At 37.8% G+C, this 24243-nt stretch overlaps 1 protein-coding gene across 1 annotated transcript in view; it reads right to left on the bottom strand.

Moving 5' to 3' along the window:
* Positions 1-24243, bottom strand: part of Itfg1 (integrin alpha FG-GAP repeat containing 1) — a 120633-nt gene that overhangs the window by 20685 nt on the left and 75705 nt on the right. The window contains exons 9-11 of the mRNA XM_038312378.2: positions 20512-20606; positions 18093-18265; positions 918-1068 (exon numbers count right to left, since the gene is read on the bottom strand). Of these exons, the coding sequence (XP_038168306.1) occupies positions 918-1068; positions 18093-18265; positions 20512-20606 (419 nt within the window). The remainder of the gene's footprint in view (positions 1-917; positions 1069-18092; positions 18266-20511; positions 20607-24243) is intronic.

The raw sequence follows: 24243 nt of genomic DNA, 5'->3' as shown, positions 1-24243 counted from the left end.
AATTACTTTTATGCTTGGGAACTGCTAATGAAAAGTGAAATGAAATGCAATTTGGCAGCAGAAGAAGCAAGGAAATGTGGGTGTCAATAACTCACCACCGAGTTCACGCCTCTTAAACCCAGAGCGAAACAGAACAACAGAGTAAAAGGTTAGTGAAGATATAAACCTTCTGATGGCTTTTCCTTTCTATAGTAAACAATCTGTAAGGATGTATGTGGATAAATTAACTTTATACTCTTCAAAAGCTTTTCTTCTTCTCTTTTAAAGATTTATTTATTATGTTTACAGTGTTCTGTCCATGTGTTTGCCTACACACCAGAAGAGGGCGCTGCATCTCAATACAGATGGTTGTGAGCCACCACGTGGTTGCTGGGAATTGAACTCAGGACCTCTGGAAGAGCAGGCAGTACTTTTAACCGCTGAGCCAGCTCTCCAGCCTTCAGCCCCCTCTCTTTTCTTCTTCTAAGTAGTAAACTAGCTTTCTCTTTAGAAAGGTGGATGCCAGGCACCTACAGAGCCTTCTACCAGCTCACTTTGCAACTAGTGACAGAGCCAGGAAAGTGTCAGCAGATGCCACGTTCCAGTTGACAAATGTAGTGAATGCACTCCCTTGCTGTGTGTGCAGGTACCTGTTGGTTCTGCTTGGGTAAACAGATGAACATATAGATCTGCTAGTCTTAAAGCACAATTCTGCAGCAGTTTATTCCAAATAAGCACAAGAAGAGATAACACTTCCATAGTCAACTACAGAGATGACTTTCACTACCGGCAGTCAGCCCCACACTTACTGAACATTAAAGAGGTTTTCTTTAATGAATCATTTTCATTCCATTTTCTGGTAAAAAAATATGAAGCTACAATGAGATGACATAGATAGCAATTAAACTCTTAAACACATAGGACAGTTCTGAACTCACGTCTTCATAGATATCAAAAAAGGTGGCAACCATGGCATCTTTGATAAGATTTAGGCCTGATAGGTCCCAGTAGACTTTAAACATCCGGTGCACTTCCTCACAGCTCGCATTATTGCACGGGACATTCTCCAGTAAAAAGGCTTGCTGATTGCTGTGTGACAGACAAGAGGATTCAGTTAAAATTGGCGCTGTGCAGCAGCAGCTGTGCCTGTCATCCAGACACTATGTGTAGAATTCTGGATTACTACATTGCGATGAGAAATGCTCTGTCCCCTTTAGTGTAGAGTTTCTACATCCATCCCTCCCTCACGTTTCTACTGTTATCCTCTCTGCCTTGCATTTTAAGTTATTGAGGTAACATTTTAAATGTGCAGGTATCCTCTCTAATTGAAGTATTCTCTCCTGGAGGAGGCTCATAAGACTCAATAAGAAAATGAAATTTACAAAGGTCAGGAATTGCTAGGGAGAGGAGAGCTGTCAGGAGGGCCCCAGCGATATGGCTTATGTGAATCACTACGTGTAGTGGGTGGGCTATTTGGTCTGGAGCTGTATTTGAGCCACCCATGCTCCAGTTGGTCACTCCCACTCACCTATGATCCTCTAAGTATCCTCAATAAACTCACTGTTGCACCAAAACAGACATGGGTTTCTTTGGTCTGATTAGTGCTCTTTCTAAAGTGAATAGATCTCTGCTCTCATCTCCTTAAGTCCCACACAGATGTGTATTAATGATCAATGAATATTTGAATTTGATTCAGAGACTCTTGAATTCCCAAAGTCTTGTAAATCATAGTGTAAAGCAATAGTCTACATAAATAATCTATGGAAACATTTAGTGAAGTCATACAACTTAAAACTCCTCTTGTTAATATGTGTTTCATATAGAGAGAGTCAATGCCTTACTTGTAAAATTAACATTTCATTTAAACCTCACAGAGAAAAACTTTAATCCATTTGCTTCTGAAACCTTGGGGGAATGGTCTTGATTTAGTTTGTTTGAATTTTTGGCAATTATATATATAGTACATCATTTAAAAATTGGTTTTATTTCCAAAATGACTATGGGAACTTTATAAAATTCAGATAACAGAAACATTTAAAAAGTAAAAAATAATTTATTTCCACAGATAACTACTATAAATTGGTGTGTATATTTCTAAGACTGCTAGGTACATGCAAGTACATGGAAATACATTGAGACTAGTAGAGCAATAAATGTGGATGTGCAAGTACTCTATCTCCCTCAAAACAAAAACACCAAACCTAGTTAGGTTCTGCTACATATATTCTAAAACATTCTTCCTTTACATAATATAGCACACTCATAGAGAAAATGTATATAGTCTGAGGGAAGACACAGTTTTGAAAACTCCCTCCATAGACATTGTATCATGTTTATCTCTCAGCCTCCTGGCTGGTCACTTTTAATAGCAACTCCACTATACCAGTAATCTGTCATTGATTTTAACATCTAACTACCCAGAGCTAGTGAAGTCTTGCGCCTTAGAGGGCAACTAGACCAGGATTATCCCCAATTGCTTTCTAAAGCTTATCCTTGTACTCACAGATAAGAATAGCTTTCACAGAGCCCATTAGAGAAAACCGCAAGGGTTACAGTCAACTGATCTGGAAAGCCCAACCCCAGCAGGCAGATCTACAACACAATTTGTACACCTAAGGCTCAGGGAACATTGAGGAGAGGGTGAAAAGACTGCAAGACCCAGAGAACCAGGAAGTCTGCTGTGAGACTGTCTTTTAGAAATGACAAGGAAGGGCAGGGTGGTGGTGGTGCAAACTTTTAATCCCAGCATTTGGGAGGCAGAAGCAGGCAGAGTTCAAGGCAACCCTGGTCTACAAGAGCTAATTCCAGAGCAGGCACCAATGCTACACAGAAAAACCCTGTTTTGAAAAACAAAACAAAAAGAAAAAAAAAAGAAATGATAAGGAAGCTACACCCACAATATTTCAACAAAATGACAGTTTAAAGAAAATCTGAACAATGACAACATAAACAGACATACTGATATGGGAGAAATCTCACTGAGGCCCTGGCATAGGGGCCCTCACCCATAGACAAAGACCAATAGGCAATTAATGACTTCCAAGGGAGGAAGAATTAAATCTCTCCCAGGGATGAGGCCACCTACTTAATTGGTTTTTCAATAAAAAAAGAGGTCAGTCCTGAAACATACGAGCAACACCAAATGGATTTAGCAGGTTGTAATATAATTTATCACACTTCATCATCTCCTCATGTTCTCTCTCTCTCTCTCTCTCTCTCTCTCTCTCTCTCTCTCTCTCTCTCTCTCTCTCTCTCTGTGTGTGTGTGTGTGTGTGTGTGTGTAGTGATAATGACCCAAAAAAAAAAAAAAAAGAGGCCATCAATTTGATGGGATCATGGAAGGGACTGGAGGGAGGAAAGGGAAGGAGGAAGTGACGTAATTAGATTTTAATTAAAATTTTAAAATGTAGAAAATGATTTACTTTCCTGTGTGTGTGCGCGGGTTACTCTCACATGCATGTGCACACATGTGCTTGCATACATGGAACGAAGGTAGAGGCAGTTATAAGCCCCTGAGGTGGGTGCTGGGAACCAGGTTGGTCCTGTGGAAGAGTAGCAAGTATTTGTAACCACTGAGCAATCTTTCCAGCTCCTGTATGTCTGCTTTTGAGAACCAACTATCGAGTTCATTAGCCATTTATTGCTCGGATGACTAGGAATTTAAAGGTTTAGCTTCTGTTGTATTTTCTAGATAATAACCCCTGTCTGATGTGTGGTTGGCAGATTTATTTGCACACTACACGCTGTCTTTTCACTGGCAAATATTTCCTTTGTTGCAAAGCAGCTTTGTAACTTCACATAATTCCATTTCTGAAATCTTGGGATCATTTAATGTGCTACTGGAGTTTTCTCAGAATATTTATTGTTGTGGCTTTGATATTTTGTTAGCACTTCCCATTCTTTAAAAATTTCTGTGTGCAGTGTTTTTCATCAAGAGTTTTATACATATTTATATGGTCATTTGTCAATATATTTTATGGCATCTTAATTAATATTAAAGGGTGTCTATCAGGCTGACTAAAGACAATACCAGATAACAGCCCAGATCTATATAAGGCAATGAAGAGCAATGAGTGCACACAAGGCCAAGTGTGAAGGCAGATATGAAATGCCTAAGCAAATTACATCTCTTTAAAGGACAGCACTAATAATGTCAGCAGAGGAAACAGTACAAAGCTGGAAGAGGCCAGGTACACACTGCTGAAAAGTTCTAGAACTATCAGTGATATGTAGTATTATTGAAGACAAAGTTTAAAGGTGGCCTAAAAAAATCTAAGACATTCACTAAAGTAATATTTATAGTAATATAAAGTAATATTTATAACAAAAAGGACAAAATTAAATCATAAAAGCTACTTAAAATCATAGTAGAAAAAGGAAAATAAAAAAGTAAAATGGTGGACTTTAACCAACTCAACATTGGTATGAAATATAAAAAGTTTAAACCTAGAGATAGATTGCTTAAAAAAAAAACTAAGACTAAAACAGTTTGTTTGTTTAAAATAAATACAAAATAGTTTATATAAAATATAAAAATAGGTTAAAAAATAAAAATCATGAGAAAATATCCATGATCAAAAAACTCTGTAGGTGCTAGGTGGTGGTGGCACATGCCTTTAATCCTGAAAGGCAGATCTCTGTGAGTTCAAGGCCAGTCTAGTTTACAGAGTGAGTTCTAGCACAGGCAGAGCTGCTGTACCGATCTTCAACAAGGTCATAGAAGAAAATTTCCCCAAACTTAGGAAAGAAACAAGCATACAAGAAGCACACAGAACAACAAATAGACAAGAACATAGAAGAAAATCCCCACGGTATATCATACATAACATACATAAGTAAGCATACATAACAAAGAAAGTGTATTTAGAGCTTCAACAGAAAAACACAAGTCACATACAAAGGAAACCCATTAGAATAACCAGTGATTTCTCAATGGAAACTTTGAAAGTCAGAAGATGCTGGAGCAATACATTCCAAGTCTGAAAAGACTATGGGAGCCAACTAAAATAATATATCCAGCAAAAATTAGCTGAAGGAGAAAGAAAAACTTTCCGTAATATAAACAGCCTAAAAATTTATATTCAACAAACCAAACCTAAAGAAAATTACAGGAAGCAACATTTCAGGCTGAAGAGAGGAATGAGCACAGCCAAGAGACTGTAGAAAGAAATATGAAGCCATAATTACTAAACACAAAGAACACCAAAACGCAACAACATAATGACTGCAATCAGTACACATTTCAATAATAACCTTAATTATTAGCAGATTCAACTTTCCAATCAAAAGAAACAGGCTAGCTGTTGTATGCAAGAAACCCATTTTGCTTTAAAGATAGGCACTGCCTTCGAGATGGACAAGACTACTTCAATTAAATGAGATCGAGAAACAAGCAGGTGTCACTATTTTAATGTCTGACAAAACAGACTTAAATTAAAACTAATTAGAAGAGAAAAGGGATACACTTCAAGCTAACCAGTGGACCAAGAAGATATTATTATCCTAAATATATATTCACCAAACTCACCTGTGCCAAATCTTATAAAAAAATGTACTAATGGAATTAAAGACAGATTAACACCAACCCAATACTGGCAGGTGATTTCAGTACCATACTTCCTCCAATACATAGGTCATCTGCCCCCTTCCACAAAAAAGCAGAAAAACACTAGAATTAAATGACATCATATCAGATGCACTTAGGTATCAACAGGATATTCCACCCAAACACCAAAAGCATCACATCGAAGCTTCACTAAAATAGACCCCACCCTGGGACAAAACAAATCTACAAATTCAGAAAGATTTAAATAACTCTTGAGTATCTCAATTGACCATAAAGCTGTAAAACTTTTATAGCAAACAAATCTCTAGAAAAAACACAGATTTTCATGGATTGAACATCTTTTTACTGAATGGTGAATGGGTCAAAGAAAAAATTCAAAAATAATAAAAAAAATTCTGAACAAAGTGAAAATAAAAACATAACACAATAAAAACTCTGGGACAAACTGAAAGCAGCATGAGAGAAATTTGTAGTTTTAATTGCCTATATTAAAAAATCAGAATGAGCACAAGTATTTATTACTTAACGAATACAACTCAAACAACTAAAAAACAAGAGCAAACCAAATTCAAGCCCAATAATAATAAAAATCAGAGCAGAAATTAATGGAACAGAAACAAAGAAACCAATATAATGAACAACAAATCTAAAACTTAGTACTTTGAACAAGACTCACAGACCCTTTGAACTACCTGAGCAAAGAAAGAAAGACAGGTTTCAAATTAACAAAACTGGAAACAAACAGAAAAAACTTTGTAACAAACATTAAATTTTTAAAAAGGGAATACAATCTGTACTCTATTATTTGGAAAACCTAAGGAAATGGATTAAAGTTCTAGATTCAGCCAAAGCACCAAAATTTAAACCAATAAGAGATGAATAAATAACCCAGACACACACAACAAATGAAAAGATCGAAATAGTAGTAAAAACCCTTCCAACTAAAAAGTCCAGGGTAAACAACCTAGATGTCCCTCAATTAAGGAATGGATAAGAAAATGTGGTATATTTACACAATGGCATACTACTCAGTGGTAAAAAATGATGATATCTTGAAATTTGCAGGCATATGGATAGATCTAGAAGAAACCACATTGAGTGAGGTAACCCAGACCCAGAAAAACAAATATAATATGTACTCATTCATAAGTGGCTTTTAGACATAAAACAAAGAAAAGCCAGCCTACAGTCCACAACCCCAGAGAACCCAGACAACAAAGAAGACCTTAAGAGAGACATACATGGAACTACATAGGAAGGAGAAAAAGACAAGATCTCCTGAGTAAATTGGGAGTGTGGGGGCCATGGGAGTGGGTAAAAGGGGAGAGTGGAGGAAGGGAGGGGAGTGGACAAAATTGTATAGCTCAAAGAAAACAATAAAAAATAAAAAAGTCCATTGCTAGATAGATTCAAAGCAGAATTAAACCAAATATCTTCAGCCAACCCTTTTTAAACCACTTTTTAAAATATAGAACTAGAATGAACAATCCCAAACTACATAGAAGGAGTATCACTTTAATTACCAAAACAAGGTAAAGACACAACAATAAATAAAAAGAAACTCCAGGCCAACTTCCCTGATGAACATAGATTTCAAAAAGCCCAATGAAAGACCTGCAAACTGAATACAGACATATGCAAAAAAGATCATCAACCATGACCAATCTGCCTTTATCCTTGAAATGCAGGAATGGCTCAACATATGCAAGTCAATAAATGCAATAAACCACATAAATAGATGCAGTGATATTTTGTAATCTAACAAATACATCTTGCCTGAAGATCAGAGTGCAGAGCTTAGCCTCTAGGGGCCAGGGAGTGGTGGTACACAGAGGCAGAGTTCAAAGCCACCCTGTTAGATCAAAGCCACCCCGGGCTATACAAGATAGAAATCTGTCCAAAAGAGAAACAGAGCTCACACAAAGATGATTCCAGCACTGGGGATCCCACACCTTTAATCCCAGCACTAGGGAGGTGGAGACAGGAGTGATATGGCTGGGCGGAGAGAGGAATATAAGGTGGGAGGAGAAAGGAGGTCATTGTGGTCTGAGGTGCAGTCTGAAACAGTCATTTAGAAGATGCAACCTGAGAAGGTAGTCTGAGGGCAGGATCAACCTTTTGGTCTGAGGATTTAGTAGAGGTAAAAGGTCTCTCTAGTGGTTGGCAGCCACTGCTTCTCTGGCCACTCCCTAATATCTGACTCCAGGTTTTGATTAAGAACAATTAGAATTCGTGTTACAAATAGATATAAAGACAAAAGGTGCATGATTATCTCTCAATAGATGCAGAAAATGCCTTTGACAAAACAACAACAACAACATACTTTCATGATAAAAGACCTAGAGAGAATGCAGGACTAGAGGGAACACACCTCAACATAATAAAAGTCGTATGTGAGAAGCCCACAGCCAACACTATCCTAAATGGAGAAAAGCTTAAAGCAATCCCACTGCAGCCAGGGACAAGGCAGGGTTGTCCATCCCTACTCTCTGTTTCAACACTGTGCTTAAAGCACCAGCTGAAGCAATAAGACGAGTGGGAAATTAAAGGTAAAAAAAAAATAAACAAATAAGAAGAGAAAATAAGAAGTTAAACTATGCCTGCATGAATTTATTCCTTGCCTCTTTTAGTTTCTACAAGCTGTCCTTATTCTTAGCATATGGCCACAAATCAGGTCACCTTTTTCCCACCTGTTGCTTTCCTAACATTACCACAAGCATCTTTCTTTTCAGGAACCTGTTACATTGTGCCCAAATAAGAAACACAAAACACCCCCCCCCCACCCAAATGACACAATCACCTCTAAAAAATGGCATTTATCATAGAGGTTACATGTTTTCTAAGTCTGAAGGAACATTACAAGAATGTCATTGGGAAGTCATTATCCTTTTTACCACATATTTGTATAATTTTATCAGAATAAATGCTAATATCCTTCAGTACTAAAATTATAACCTGACCAATTGCAAAGACCTGTTTATATAGTGTCTTATTTAATCCTCATTATTGCCTAGAAAATTGATACCACTTGAGGCTGTTTGAGTAAGAATGACCCCCCATTCAAATCATACATTTGAATGCTTAGTCATCAGGAAGTGGCATTGCTTAGAAGGATTAAAAGGCGTCCTAGTTGGGGTAGGCATGGCCTTGTTGGAGGAAATATGCCACTGGGGCTGGACTTTGAGGTTTCAAAAGCTCAAGACAGGCCCAGTGGTTCTCTCTTTCTACTGCCCATGGATTCAGATGTAGAACTCTCGACTCCTCCAGCACCATGTCTTCCTGTGTGCCACCATGCTTCCCACCATGATAATGGACTAAACCCCAAACCTGTAAGCCAGCCCCAATGCCCCAATTAAATGTTTTGTTTTATAAGCGATGTCAGGGTCATGAGAAAGATTTTTTTTTTTTTTTGCGATAGGATTTTACTCTAAGGTCCAGGTTGCCTTTGAACTCTAATTTTCGTACCTTACAGCCTCAAATGCTGAGATTTGAGATGCATCACTATACTCAGAAAGTGGTGCATTTTACAGACAGGACAAGCCAGAGGGTGGTTCTAGAAGGCTAAACAATATTCTCCCACAGATGACCACAGGAACCCTTATGAAGTAATAAGTTGACAATGGACATGAGGGGAGAGCCTGGGAGGGAGAGAGAGAGAAGGAAGACAGGGAGATGAGGTGTGGGGAAAGGAGAGGGACCTAGGAAGAAGCAGAGGTCAGAAAAACTGCTGACTTACTTATGTATCAACCTGACAGGGTCATGGAATACCCATACATTTGGTTAAGCTTTGCTCTGAGTTCTCTTTGATTGCTTCTGGATGAGATTAACATCTGGTACAGTAGGCTGGAGAAAATACATTTAATCAATTAAGAAGTCAAACAGGCTCCTCGGTCAGCCTCCACCATCAGCCACCCTCAGAGAGTCCGATTTGGTCGCATGTTCCATCAGTCCCATTCCAAGTGGACTTGGTGGTCTCCCATTAGTTCTGTCCTGCCGTCTCAGTGGGTGAACGCGTCCCTCATGGTTCTGACTTTCTTTCTCCTGATCTCTCTCCTTCTGCTCCTCATCAGAACTTTGGGAGCTCAGTCCGGTGCTCCAATGTGGTGCTCTGTCTCTATCTCCATCCATCGCCAGGTGAGGGTTAAGGCTCACAGTGAGCCCGTCCATGCTGTAGAGTTCACATTCATTGCCGTTGTCCTTGGTCTCTACGACATGGACGGGCTCTGTGTGAGCCTTGTCAGTTTGGTTGCTCACCTTCCTGGACCTGGGGGGAGTTGGGAGGACCTTGGACTCAACATAGTGTAGAGAACCCTAATGGCTGTTTGGCCTCGAGAGGGAGGGAGTGGGGGTGTGGGTGGAGGGGAGGGGAGGGAAGGGGGAGGAGGAGGGGAGGAGATGGCAATTTTTAATAAAAAATAAATAAACTGGAAAAAAAAAAGAAGTCAAACAGGATAAAAAGGTAGTGTAAGAAGGATGTTCTCCCTGTTTGAGTAGAGCCTTTTTTGGCTTCAAGTGTGGTTTGATACTTTGACTCGTCTGGCTTCTAGATCCTATGGGGCTTTGAACTGGAACTTACAAAGTCACTGTTTTTGTTGTTGTCTTCTGGACTTGGCTCTCTTGGATCTCCATCTTGCTAGCTCTCGAGTATTAAAGATGCACAGTGCACACAGTATTATGTCATACCTTACAATGTCTTGCTCCTTAGCCTTCCTAGGGTTTCTGCTGTTTGGAAATCCTGACTCTTACCAAGATGTCATATTGCTAGCTTTGAAGATGAAAAGAATGGTTTATAACCTCCAGGAAAACAATTATTTTGTCTTCATCACAGCGAAAGCCATTTTAGAGCTCTGACTTCCCAAATTGTAAAAGAATAAATTTACACTTTAAAAAAGATGCTATACTGGTAGCAACTTGTTACTATGGCATTAAGAAATACATACACAATTTGATGCTATTCTAGGTAGTGATATATAATAAAAGGTCACATATTTTATGATTCTATTTGTTTCAAATAGGCAAATATAGAGACAGGTATAGAATAGGCAAATATATAGAGGCAGATATTTGGGGGAGGGCTTTCTACTGTTTAGAAAATAAGGGCTTATAGAATAGGATATTTTAGGGGGGATAAATCTTAAAACTAAATATGGGGATGGGTGTATGTGCTGGTATGAAAGAAAATGGCTCTCAAAGGGAGTGACACTATCTGGAGGTAGGGTTCTTTTGGAGTAGGTGTGGCTTTGTTGAAGGAAGTGTGTCACTGTGGGAGTGGGCTTTAAGATTTTCTAATGCTCAAGACACCACCCAGTGTCTGAGTCCAATTTCTGTTGCCTTCTGATCAAGATGTCATCATTACCATGTCTGCCTGCCTGCCACCATACTCCCTACCCCACGATGATAATGGACTGATAATAACTGAACCTCCGAACTGTAAGCTGTCACCTCAATTAAATGTTTTCCTTTATAAGAGTTTCTGTGGTTATGATGTCTCTTCACAGCAAAAAGAATCCCTAAAACAATGCAAAACTGTAATCATAACAAAGATTATAAAATTATACATTTTCAATGCATATTTTATGATAATTGGTGTTAGACAATATTATAAAACATGAATAAAGTAGATGAAAAGTATTAAAATCACAGTATAGAGAACATCATATATTCTTCTAGTTATGACTGTATGTACCCTACCTAAGCAGATAGTGTGTTATTACATAGTATCCTTACAAAGTACTTTCTTCACTTCAAAAATGTTTAATACAAATGGATAAAACTCAACCTCTCTGATGTGACTTGGAGTTGCACTGTAGAGTGCAGCCATTCCTTAAACACAGAAATGCTCCCATAATAATAGTGTTATAAAATTAGCCAACATCCTAGTAAGCATTTCAGTGCATTCTTCAACTACCTGTCAGACTAATTCCTAAGTCAACTATGTTTGCCTTCCTCAAAGCCAACCTCACAATAACTCTGTGCTCCCTGGAGACTCAAGAGAGGAACGAGTGTGCTATTTTTGATACACATCTTTGAAAAACACCACGTGCTTGATATAATTCATGGAAGGATAATTTTGTTTCTAAAACTACATAGTGATTTTAACATCTCATCAATAAACAAAATATCCTCAAGTGAAGTAAATATTTCTCAACTGATGGGAAAGGGGATTTCCCTGAAGCATTCTTAAACCTGGAGATGGACACCCCAAATTTTCTTGAATCATATGTACATTTCAAAAAATTTTCGATGAAGTACTTATTCTGAAGAAGTGAAATCATTGAAAATTATCAAAACTATATGTGATAGTAGTTTACTTAGAACCAAAGTTAAAAGTAACCTAAAGGTCAAGTATTACTTTCTACTGCAAAAGAACAGAAAAAAAATGACAACTGTTTAGCTGAATTTCAGATATGTCATACATACTATTTCTTGCATTTTTATGTATACGCTGCCAGACAATCTGTCTGGTCCCTGGTAAATGCTATTCTTCCTCTGTAATACAGCCATATTTTTGTACTCAAAGGTAAGTTATATCTTTTCTTTCTTTTATCTTTTGAGACAGGGTCTCAAATATGCTATGTGGTTGAGTATGACCTTGATCTCCTGACTCTCCCAAATGCTAATAGGATTAAAAACTTGTGTCTCTCACCCCCGAAAGATTAAACAAATGTGTCACCATACCCAAGTTATTCACGATTCCTCTCAGATTCCATTTACGTTATCAGTTTGTCTCTAGCTTTTGTAGATCATTGGCCCCAGTGCTGGTTAAAAAGGAAAGCAACCAATCATGCCACTTGAGTTTGAGTCCCATTCATTAGAATTGTGCTCAGGTAGGACAGTACTAACCTAATGATTGCTCATGCTTGGCTTTCAAGGAAGGAGGACAGAGATGAACCACTGTCTTTGAGGAAGACAAGGGATTAGGGTAGTTAGAGGGAGCATTCTGATGGTGATTCAGTAGTCTTCAGCTACTCTGCAGGGGCTCTTCATTTGAATGACTCTCCAGAGTCCCAGCAGAGCAGGAGTCTAGATCCTGCCCAGAGGAGGTGCAGAGCAGTATGTCACTGACTAGGCTCAGATGGGGACTTTCCCACGGGTTTTGAGACCATGTGGAGTAGCACATCACTCACTAGGCTGCTTATGTACTATGTGCTGGGTACAGAACAAGGATACCTTGTTTAGTTTGATCCTTACAATCTTGTGAGGTACAAAATATTATTCCTGTTGTATTTGTTTTGCTTATGAGGCTACTATGGCTGAGGGGTGTGAAATTTTTCACAAATAATGTGGCTGGCTTTCAATATCTATGCTCATTTTGTTATCTTTAAATTTTATATAGTTTGCCTTTAGTGACTGTTTCCCAAGTATACACAGTTGTTCAAAGGGTTGGGCCCGAAAGACTGTAGGAGTCGGGTGGATGGAGTACACCAAGGAAACAAGGGCGTCTAGACACTGACGCACGTGTGAGCTCGCAGAGGCTGTGGCAGCACTCACAGGGCCTGCACAGGTCTAAGACACAGGGGGTTTTAGTCCTGAGAGAGGAAGTGGACACACACCCCGTCCCTAGCATAGATGCTATCTCTAATTGATAAGTGCTTACAGAAGAGCAGTTGGTTTTCTCCAATAGAGTCTCACTGTGTATACAAACCAGACTTAAGCTCAGGCCAAATCCATCAGTAGACGGCCAACACAAAATGAACGCAATGTTTTTTTTTGAGTTTTTTTTCCTGTTTTTTTTTTTTTTTTTTAATCTGGACAGCTTCCTTTCCCTTCCCTTGCCTTTCTTCTCTTTTCCGTTCCTTCCCTTCTCCTCCTTTCCTCCCCTTGCCCTCCCCCTTCCCCATCGCCTACATCACCTTACCTTTTACGTTACTTTACAAATCTTTTGCTTATATTTATGGCTCCCCCCCCTTTTTTTTTGTGTGTGTGTATGTATGTGAATGTGTGTGTCTCAACTCCTGTATGTATTTTTGTGCTTTCTTTGGCTCTTTTTTTCCTGTTTGTTTTGTCCTTTTTTAAAATTTTTATCTTATTTTATTACCATTGCTATTTTAGGGCCCTATTTGTATTCTAATGAGTGACAAAAAAAGACTGTGGATTTGGGTGGGTGGGGAAATGGGAAGAGTCTGGGAGGAGCTGGGGGAGGGCAACTGTAATCAGAACATAGTGTATAAAAAATCTATTAGAAATTAAAAGGTTTGGCCCAGTTCTACTTTCATTTCTGTTGCTGAGATAAAATCCCCTAACAAAAGATAACTTAAGTAAGTAAAGAGCTTATTTGGCTTACAACTACGGGTGACAGTCCATCATTAAGTGAAAGTTAAGGCAGAAACTCAAGCCGCTGGTAACATCCCATCACAGTCAAGAGCAGAGAAACATATATCCATGCTGTCTGCTTAGCCGCTCTCTCTCTTTCACAGGCAGGGATCCTCTACTTAGGGATGGCACAGTACAGTGGGCCGGGTCTTCCTATCAATCCCTTACAAGATGTGCCCACAGACCAACTTGACCCAGATAATTCCTCAACTGAGAGACTCCTTTCAGATGATTGTGGGTTGTGGAGTTGACACTTAAAACTAACCATCACAAGTGCACTGAGGCAGACAAAACCACACCAACTGCAGTCTCTATTCTATGAAGTTCAAGTTTGATATAATGCAGCAAATGCAGCAAATGCTTGGTTAAGAAGTGATGCTATGAACTGTGAATGACATTTAGCAGCAGAGTGATTTTGTAGGTTTGATCCTCAGCACAGATCAAAAAAGAGAGGGGAAGACTGGGAGACGGGAGAGGGCCAGAAAATGGGGAGGGGTAAGATATTGACACATCAGAAGGTCCTGTTCACAATAAACAAAGAGAATAAATCCTAGTTTTGTCTTGTTTACTTTTATAATAAAAATAGTTTCTCAGTTGAGCAAAAGACTTTTCTAGAACACAGAGTTAAAAAAAAAGGGCAAACAATATTAAAGGGTAGGGGCAGAAAAAGGCAGAATAGATCAAGGCTTTTCTAGTGTAAACTTAAAAGAAAACGAAGAGAAGACATTAAAAAAAGGCCAATTACATGAGATATAATTGGACCCAACAGAGTAACTTCGACAACAGATGGATGAAGCACCAGTCTAGGATCTTAGACAGAAGAGCATAGGTGATCTACACCAGAGTAATAGATTACATGAGGTTTTCTAATAGAAAAAGTGAGTTAAGATTCAATGGTGAATGAACTTTAAGGAAAATAAAATGACTTTTAAGACTGGGAAGATCTTAGAGAATGAAAACTTTTCTAGGGAGTTACTTGAGAATCCACCTAGAAAAATGATATAAACATTTTAAAGATTTACACATATTATTTTATGTATGTTTTCAGTACCATATGAATATACATCACATGCCTAGTGCCCATGAAGGCCAGAAGAGAGCACTGAACTCTTGTATTCAGAGTTATAGGTAGTTGTGAGCCACCATGTGGGTCTCCAGAAACAAATCAAGTCCTCTGTAGAAACAGTAAGTGCTCTAAGCTGCTCAGTCCTTCTTCCCCAGTAAAATAACATGAATTTAAGAAAGAATAAGACACAGTTCATAATGCTAACCCAAGAAACTATCAAATCTTGAAATTATGCGTAAATAACTATATCAACAAAGTGGGAAAATCAGTCAGTAAGTGAAATGCCGTCATTAGGAGTGACTCATGGGCAGAGAACTAAGAGACTGTTAAAATTCTTGATTCAGGTTGTGATTTCAATAGTTCCTTAAAAATAAATTTTTGTTGTATGCTTTAAAAATATGATCACTGCAACAAAAAGCAAATAGTGTAGGCTATAGTATTAAAAACAGGCTATTCTTCTTAAATAACATTTGAACAGCTAGAAACACTAACACGGTATGTGACATAGCTAACCACAATTAATTTTGCCAAAACCCAGCAAACATTCCCAGAAAGTATGTGAGATGCTTATGGTATAATGTTTGTTGCAGGTTAGGAAGCATGTATATTTCCCATATCCATAGAAAAAATAAAGGAAAATTTTACTTAAAACAGAAACTATGAGCTATTTGAGTTACTAAATTTAAATTTAGAAATGTGTTATTTTAAATGATAAAGAAAATCTGTTATTTTTCATAGTAAAAATAAAAAACAAGTGTTAGAAAGGCAGGAACCTGTAGTGTGAACCTCTTTGCCCTTCAAAACAGAGCATCTGAAGTCTAAGGTATCCTTTCTTGCTGAGAGATAAGGTTATCAAAATCAAACTAAATTAATTCATAAAGCAGAGGTTGCAGTTGAAAATGCAGATTACAATTGGACAGTTTAACTAGCCAACACTGACACCAGAAGTTACCAGGAATCACGTCTTTGACAAAGTCTCAGTTTCTAGTTGTTACCTTGCCATTTCCAGTTACTAGGACTCATAATGGTCACCAGCCTTGGGTGCAGGAGCTTTTACTCATGTGTCTGGGTCTCGGGCAATACATTCTATTTGGCCCTTTATTTACTGGAATTGAACAATATTTTCTCATGGATGAGTCTTAGACTTTGCTATCTTTGCTACTTCTAGGTTTTCTTTTCCTATAAAAGCCCAAGAAGGCCCAGGAAGCTTTGTTTAATTGGTTTGCAATTAATTAGACAATGAAACTCTTCCCAAATCCTATTAACAGTTATAACGAATAGTCACAACAAAGGGATTTTATTGTTTTGGAGACAAAATCTCACATATACAGGTCAGCCTCAAACTCATTGGGTAGACAAGGGTGGCCATGAGCTCCTGATTCTCCTGAGTGATCCTCCACTCAGCACCGATAGTCACAGCACTGCCAGTCTTGAGGCCAGGGAAAGTTATAAATAACTCTCAAACAAAAGTAAATCCAAGTGGGGTATGATTCAAATACATGCCATGTTTCTTTTCTTATTCAGTATTTCCAAGACTTTTTAATGCAGAATTAGGATGTTTCCCAGCTGGTGGTTCAACTGACACTGAGATACGATGAAATTTACCCGTCCAGTCTCATCTATGCTAAAAGATCAGATAAGAAACTAAACTCTAGGCTCCTAATAGTTACATTTATAAAACTATCTAGACTTCTTAAAATTTGTTTTTAGAAATAGGATTAATTTATACAGTCTCATTGACTTTAAACTCAAGTTCCACCTGCCTCAGCCTTTTTTGGGACAAGATGTGTACCATGCCCATAGTAGACATAAAAGCAAAACAAAACTAACTCCTATGCTTGCTTTGGAAATTAGGATTTCTTGCTGTAAATTCATTTTGTGTCAGTTGATCAGCTGTGTATACCATCACTATAAGCTAAAAGTTTAAGAATACAGATCAAGTATTTGAAAGTTTAAAAGAGAAAAATTGACAAAACTTTTAAATTTTTAAAAACTTTTAAAGGAAAAATATAAATTATTTGGATGATCTTCTAAGGATGAGAAATCAGGTTTGAATGAATTTAAGATGTATCATTTTGTGAATAGTTATGTCCATAATAAAGCAATTTTATGTTCCTTTGTTTTCATGAGACTTTATGCTTTTGTTCTCTCCAAAAAGGACAGATCTTGTTACACAGTCCGGGCTGCTCTGGAATCTGTGATCTGTGGTAACACCTTCCAGGGAGCACAGTGTCAGTCACTGTGTTGTTAAGTAAGAGTTATACTCACGGCCCCCCTTTTGTCCACACTATAGAGCCCACACAAACACTGACACAGTATAATGATTACTTACAGTTTTCTAAACTATTTTAGAGGTACTCAGGGTGTTTTCAAGTAAACAATGAAATAATGTTTAGATGAACTGCGGGTAAGCAGCACAGGAAAGATTACTCTCCAAGAATACAACTAGTTGTAAGGTCAACGAAGCAAGAGGAACTTAGTGGTAGTCGCAATCATGGAGTCTAGCAACACTGGGCTAATTATGAATTTCAGCTTATCTTCTAGGATCTTTTAAAAGAAAAGAGTTGCCACAGTGTCCAAATCACAGGTTATATAATGAACATAGTTACATACCTCATATATACATAAATCATATCAATAATCATGTTGGGAATTCTGGTACTTTTAGAGAACAAGTAGTCATAACGTAATATTTACTTAAATAGCATTGATACATACAGAGTATCTTTCTAAATGGCTTGTCCATTTACTTTTACCTCATTTATGCCAGAGGGATAATTATTACTCTCATTTCATACTTCATGAGTTTAGGTGATCTGTCAAGATCACACAGAAAGTGCTAGGCTGAAACTCAAGTCTAGAATCAGTTCTTAATTACCAATCTTCAGTCTCAAAATGTACTGTCATTTGTCTTTAGAAAAAACAAAGCTGAATAAAAAAATAACTTTTCATTTTACAGTGAATGTTTATTTTTTTCTCAATAGAAAATGAGCCTGTAGAAAGAATGTTTCCTAAGTCATGCGATGAGTTCACTGACCACACAAGGAAGTTTAAGCTGAGCCCACCAATTGCATCTTGGAGAGACTGTACCAGTTTAAGTGCTGCCAGTCACAAGCTGCTATGGTAAAGACATTTTACAAGTGTTTGCCACGAATTTACTCTCCATACCTTCCAGATGTATTCTTTAATATGGCAAGAGCATCTGGGTAGCCATCCATATTGTAGTCTCCAATGTGAAGAGTGATTGGAATTGGTATTGAAGTTGGCTTTTCTTCATGCAAAAATGGCACAAAGCCCCAGAGTGTACCCCTGTTGCTAAAATCCTGAAGCACAGGAACCCACTAAGGATAAAAGGGAAAAAAAAGAATAATCATAAGCACTTCAGAAAAAGTCATCATTCGCAAAGGAATGATCTATTAAAAATGTTGAAAACAGCCTCATTTTACTTCTTCATCTTCACGCAATGATAAGCTACTGCAATTTACTTTGATGTATGTGTAGGACACTGGGGAGCTGGTCTTCCACAGGCTTTGTCATGAGCATTTTTGCTTGAACAGCACACAGAGCCACAGGTCCCTCACAACATGTATTCAACCTCGGGAATGACCAAGCTCCGTCCTCACCTGACAGGCAAAGCACAGACAAGGAGGCTATGACACTAAAATAGCTGGGAGCAAAGGCTTTAGAAACTCTTCATATTTCTACATGATTATGACAAAAGGACAGAGAACAACAGGTTGCCTTTAAATTGATCTTCTCCCTCCTCCTCTGATTGCACAGCTCTTTTCACCCTTCGATAAATTAATACAACACTAAAATCCGAAGACTAGAAATCATGGCACTAACATCACAGATGTGCCCATGTTCCCATAAGAGTCCCTATGCTAGCACTGAACCTGGACATGTCCTAAGTGGAACCAGGTACAGCAGACTTCAAATGGTAGTGGCCAACATGCATACACATGCACACACATGCATTTTTCCTCTTCAGAAGCACTTGATTAATTTTTATTGCTGCAAATCAAAGTATATTAAAATGGCTTCTTTTAAAAAAGAAAGGTCTAGCAAAAAAAAAGAGTATCTCGAATGTATTATAAGTTTTCCTAAGAAAGTGTGATTTGCCATGGGGCGAGGGAGGAGGAACTTTAATGACAAAGATATTGAATAAATTTATTTAAGGAAAAAGTACTACTTTATATTTTGTGAACTTCAAAAACAAACATTTAAATAATTTCACCTAAGTTTGAAAAAAAATTGTTGCAAGAAAGCTGGAAATTTCACAAAACTTTAAATTGTTACAAATTTCTGAAACCAGGTACAGTGTGGAGTTGTACACCTTTAGTCCTAGGGCAGAGATAAGCGGATCTCCATGAGTTCAAGGTCAACCTGTTCTATATAGTGAGATTCAGGACAGCCAGAGCCAGAGAAGACCCTGTCTCAAAAAACCAAAAAATAACAACAAAAAGAACCCTAAACCACAAACAAACAAACAAACAAACAAAATGCAGTAAGAAACCAAACCCAAAAAACCCCAAATTTTTGAAGCAGTCAAGAATTTAAGAATGAGGGATAAATATACAGTAGATAAAGAGTTTCTGTTAAGATAACTGTTAATTTTTTTCCCACTCAATTCATTATCTATAACACTCATCAAAGAATATGATATTTGTCTTTGTAGATTTAGGTAACTATATTATTTTACTTTTTCTTTCTTCACTCCTTCCCCCCCCCCCCTTTATTCCAAAGTAGGGTTTCTTTGGGTAGCTCTGGCTGTCCTGGACTCACTCTGTAGAACAGGCTGGTCTCAAACTCAGATCTGCCTGCCTCTGCTGCCTAAGTGCTGGGATTAAGGGTGTGTCCTACCATACCTGGTTAACTATATAATTTTCAAGTATTCTTAGTGTATATTTTTATTCCTATGCACCAATTATGGAAAGTCTCTTGAGCTAGTGTTCTAAATGATTCATGACTATCCAAATATAGTCAGATAATAAAACAATTCAATGATTTTTAAAATGCTGAATGAATAAAGATTTTTTATCAAGTTTCTGAATATAAAATGTAGTGTTTCCTACTCAAAAGGGCTATAAAAGTCAGCATCCTATTATTTATTAATGCCCCAAGAAAATAAAGCTGGTTAAATCTAAAAGTGTCATGACCTACTATTTCCATATTAATCCTCCACTATGACTCTCATAATTCTAAATTACTAAGTAATAGGCAACAAGTCAGCATGAGAAATGGAATGGATCTGCACATGGAAACAAACCAGGAGTTGCTCTAGGAGCGGAATCATCTTCCTCATAAGTTTTTATTATAATGTGCTTTTTATATTGCTGACACCTAAAATGCTACATTTAATTTAACTACAGGATCCAGAATGGGGTTTCTTCACTAAAAATCAACGCAGCAGCACTGCCATTTTCAATGAAAGAATGAAAAGATTTAAATGTATTTTACTTAGGTAAAATGAAGAATTCTATAATATAATTTTGTATTTTATTCTGTCCTGCTTCGACAGGTTTTCTAAGGTTTAAGACTTTTCAAGCACATATCATCATCCACAGCGCCCCCCCAGCTGACACACCTGCCCCGTTCTAGATCGCATTAAGTATATGGCGCTCTTCTGACAGTCTGCATCTTCACAGCCTGGCAGCAAGTGGTCCACATGTCCGTCTCCATCTGTCAGAAGGAAAGTCGGGAGTCCATTAACATCTTAAGGAAAGTCGGGAGTCCATTAACATCTTCATGTGTCACAACTAAAGGTCCTATCTGTTAAATGATTCCATCTATCCAGACAAAACTAACAACTTGACACACAGCTTTATAATGAAGGTGACTCATTAAAAAAATAACACTCCATCCGTAACACTATATCTTGCTTTATTTTATTTCTGAGTCTTGTTTTAAATTGCAAACTTCTTTGTGGTTAGATGTTATTATATATAATTATTAAAGTTAATTCTGATTTAAAGTCATTTCAAAACTTATTCTGAATTATTATTATTGTTATTGATGATGATGATGATGATGATGCTTCGGGGATTGAACTTGGGTGTCTACACATATCAGGTATTCTACCCCTGAACTACATTGCCAACTCTAAATAATCATTATTTTAAAAGGCAGTTTTTGATTTTATTATATAGTTATCTATACTGCAATTAAGACACACATGTATCTACACAGTAACATTATTATATAGCCAATTTTAAACATGGGGGACATATATGTAGTTTTAAGTGGCTTTTAGCCAGCATGAACTTTAACTCATGAGTTACAGAGTTTTCTGTTCATTGGCTTCTCAAAAAAGCCTATGTATTTTCATCAATAAAGATACACAGGAAGGGAATACACTCAACTGCTGTGTCCAATTCCCATGCATACTGGTCCAAAACGCAACTGTTAACTAATTAAAACACTTAGAGACATTTTGAAAATGATGTAATTAGATTGCATAGTTCTTGAGTGTGAACTTTATAGATAACACAAGGTTGTCTGGCACAGTTCCTTTATATCTGCCTGGATTTTTGGCTAGAGAGCTACTATTCTGTATATACCTTCTGAGACAGACACACCAAACACCCTGAAATCACCTCTTCTGATGCTCCCTCACACATGAAGACCACCCTGTCTGAAGTTTAGAGAGCTTGAGAGCCTAGAGTTAAATCCTTCTGTGATCGGAGTAGTAATTTAACTTCTAAATTTGGGGCAACTTTTGAGCTTCTTTAATCACTAATTAATTTACTACGATTTACTCATTAGTTCGCTTGGGTGCAATGTAGTATTTATAGTTGGCTGTAAATCAAAGGACTATCAATACAAAGATCGCCTTCATTGTATAGAGCTATATGAAGAGAAGTATAAGATTAAAACAAGTTTAAGGCACCTCAATAATTAATTTGAAAAGGAAAAAAAAGTTAGGCTGCATGGGACAAAGATCTAGCCAATGGAGGCAGACCGTTAGAAAAAGTATGTTTTTTAAGATCACTTCTGGTATTTTTAAAACCATTCAAGGGTTAGTATGTATTAGAAAGCACGCTCCCTCTGCTCTTCTCTGTTCTCTTCTACAGGGGCAGCATGGTGGTAGTTTCCTGAGTATCCTTATATAAATACATATAGCAAGTGCTTTGCAGTATATTCTACACAGTTTGGCAACCTTGAAAATTTGATACACCAGGTCTAGTTTATAAAATGCACAGTATCTTGTTATACTGTATGGGAAATATCTCAATATACTCTGTTCTCACCTGATGTCCCAGCACCGAGCTGCCCATATACTCTAACAATGAATAACTCAGTATAATTTTATTTTTATTTATTGTGTAAATGGCATAAATGGAAAACTATTGCTTCAATCATTACATGATATTAATTTTTTTGTCTAATTTCTGCAAAGGGGTTCTTTTTATATTTAAAACTCAGAATACTACACTCTTATTGATGGGTCATTCTGACAGAAAATAAATAGAAAAATAGCTGAATTAAATGGTATCAGAACAAATGGACTTAACAGACATTTAACAAGTACTCCATCCAAACACTGCAGAGTACATATTATAGAACTGTCTCTAAAATATTAGGTCACAAAATTTTGAATAGAAGAACATTGAAACAATTGGTCACATTCAATACAGTCACAACGAGATAAGACTATAAATCAACAGCAAGAGAAGCCTGAGAATACACACATATTCCCAAAGATAGCAATGTGTAATTGAATGGATCACTGAAAAAATAAAGAGGGAAGTACATTCTTAGAATCAAATGAGAGTACAACATACGAAACCCATGGGATACAATGACAACATTTTTGTTGTTGTTGTTTTGTTTTGCTTTTTGAGACAAGGTTTCCCTGTAGCATTGGAGCCTGTCCTGGAATTTGCTCTGTAGACCAGGTTGGTCTTCAATTCAGAGATCCGCCTTCTCTGCCTCCCGAGTGCTGGGACAACATTTCTAATAGAGAAGTTTATAGTGCTAAGTACCTCAATTAGAAATAAAATAAATCCTAACAATAATTAATGGTATATGTTAAGGCCTCAGGAAAAGAACAAGCCAAACCCTCAATCAGTTCATAGAAAGAAATCATTAAAACCAGGACAAATATTCATGAAATAAAAAACAAACAACAACAAAACCCCATAGAAAATCAACAAAATAGTTGGTTCTTGAGAAAACTTTAGCCAAGTAACCAAAAGAAAGAAAAGACAAATTAATAAAAGTAATGGATGAAAAGGGAACCAATGAGGCATATACCAATGAAATATGGAAAATTATTAGGTCTTACTTTAAAAAGATATAGTCCATTAAATTGGAAAAAATCTAAAAAAATGGTGAATTGATACATATTGCCTACCTAAATTAAACCAAGATGAGATAATTCAGTGAAATTGAAGCAGTAATTAAAAAGCTCTGACCTAAAAAAGTACGGGTCCAGATGGATTCACTGGTGAATTTCACTATACCCTAGAATACTAATGATTCTTTTTTCTTTTTTAATTACTTAATAAATAATACCAATCAAAATTTCCACTTTCTTCCCTCCTTCCACTTCCCTCCTGCTTCCCCTCTCCCCCTCCCCCTCCAGTCCTAAGAGAGGGCAGGGTATCCTGCCCTGTGGGAAGTCCAAGGCCCTTCTCCTTCCATCCAGGCTTAGGAAGGTGTGCATCCAAATAGACTAGGATCCCAAAAAGCCAGTACATGCAGTAGAGACAAATCCCAGTGCCATTATCATTGGCTTCTCTGTCTCCCCCAATTGTCAGCCACATTCAGAGGGTCCAGTTTGATCCCATGCTCATTCAGTCCCATTCTGGCTGGCTTTGGTGAGCTCCCATTAGTTCAGGCACACTGTCTCAGTGGGTGGATCAACCCCTCGTGGTCCTGACTTCCTTGGTCATATTCTCCCTCCTTCTGTTCTTCAATGGAACCTTGGGAGCTCAGTCCAGTACTACCATGTGGGTCTCTGTCTCTATCTCTATCTGTAGCCGGGTGAAGGTTTTATGATGATATTCAAGATAGTCATCAGTCTGACTATAGGACAAGGCCAGTTCAGGTACCCTCTCCTCCACTGCCCAGGGTCCTAGTTGGGGCCATCCCCATGGACTCCTGGGAACTCCTCCAGAGCCAAGCCTTTTGCCAACCCCAAAATAGCTCCCTCAATCAAGATATCTCCTTCCCTGCTCCCATATAGATCCTTTCTCCATCTCAACCATCCCACTCCCCTCAGCTTTCCCCAGCCCTCCCCTTCTCCCTTCTCTCTCCCCCTCTTCCCTTCCCCTACCCCACCCCCACCTCCATGCTCCCAACTTTTGCCTGGCGA

The sequence above is a fragment of the Arvicola amphibius genome, chromosome 15, assembly GCF_903992535.2.
Source record: "Arvicola amphibius chromosome 15, mArvAmp1.2, whole genome shotgun sequence".
NCBI classification, from domain to species: Eukaryota; Metazoa; Chordata; class Mammalia; order Rodentia; family Cricetidae; genus Arvicola; species Arvicola amphibius.
This window is presented reverse-complemented; position numbering and strand designations above follow the sequence as displayed.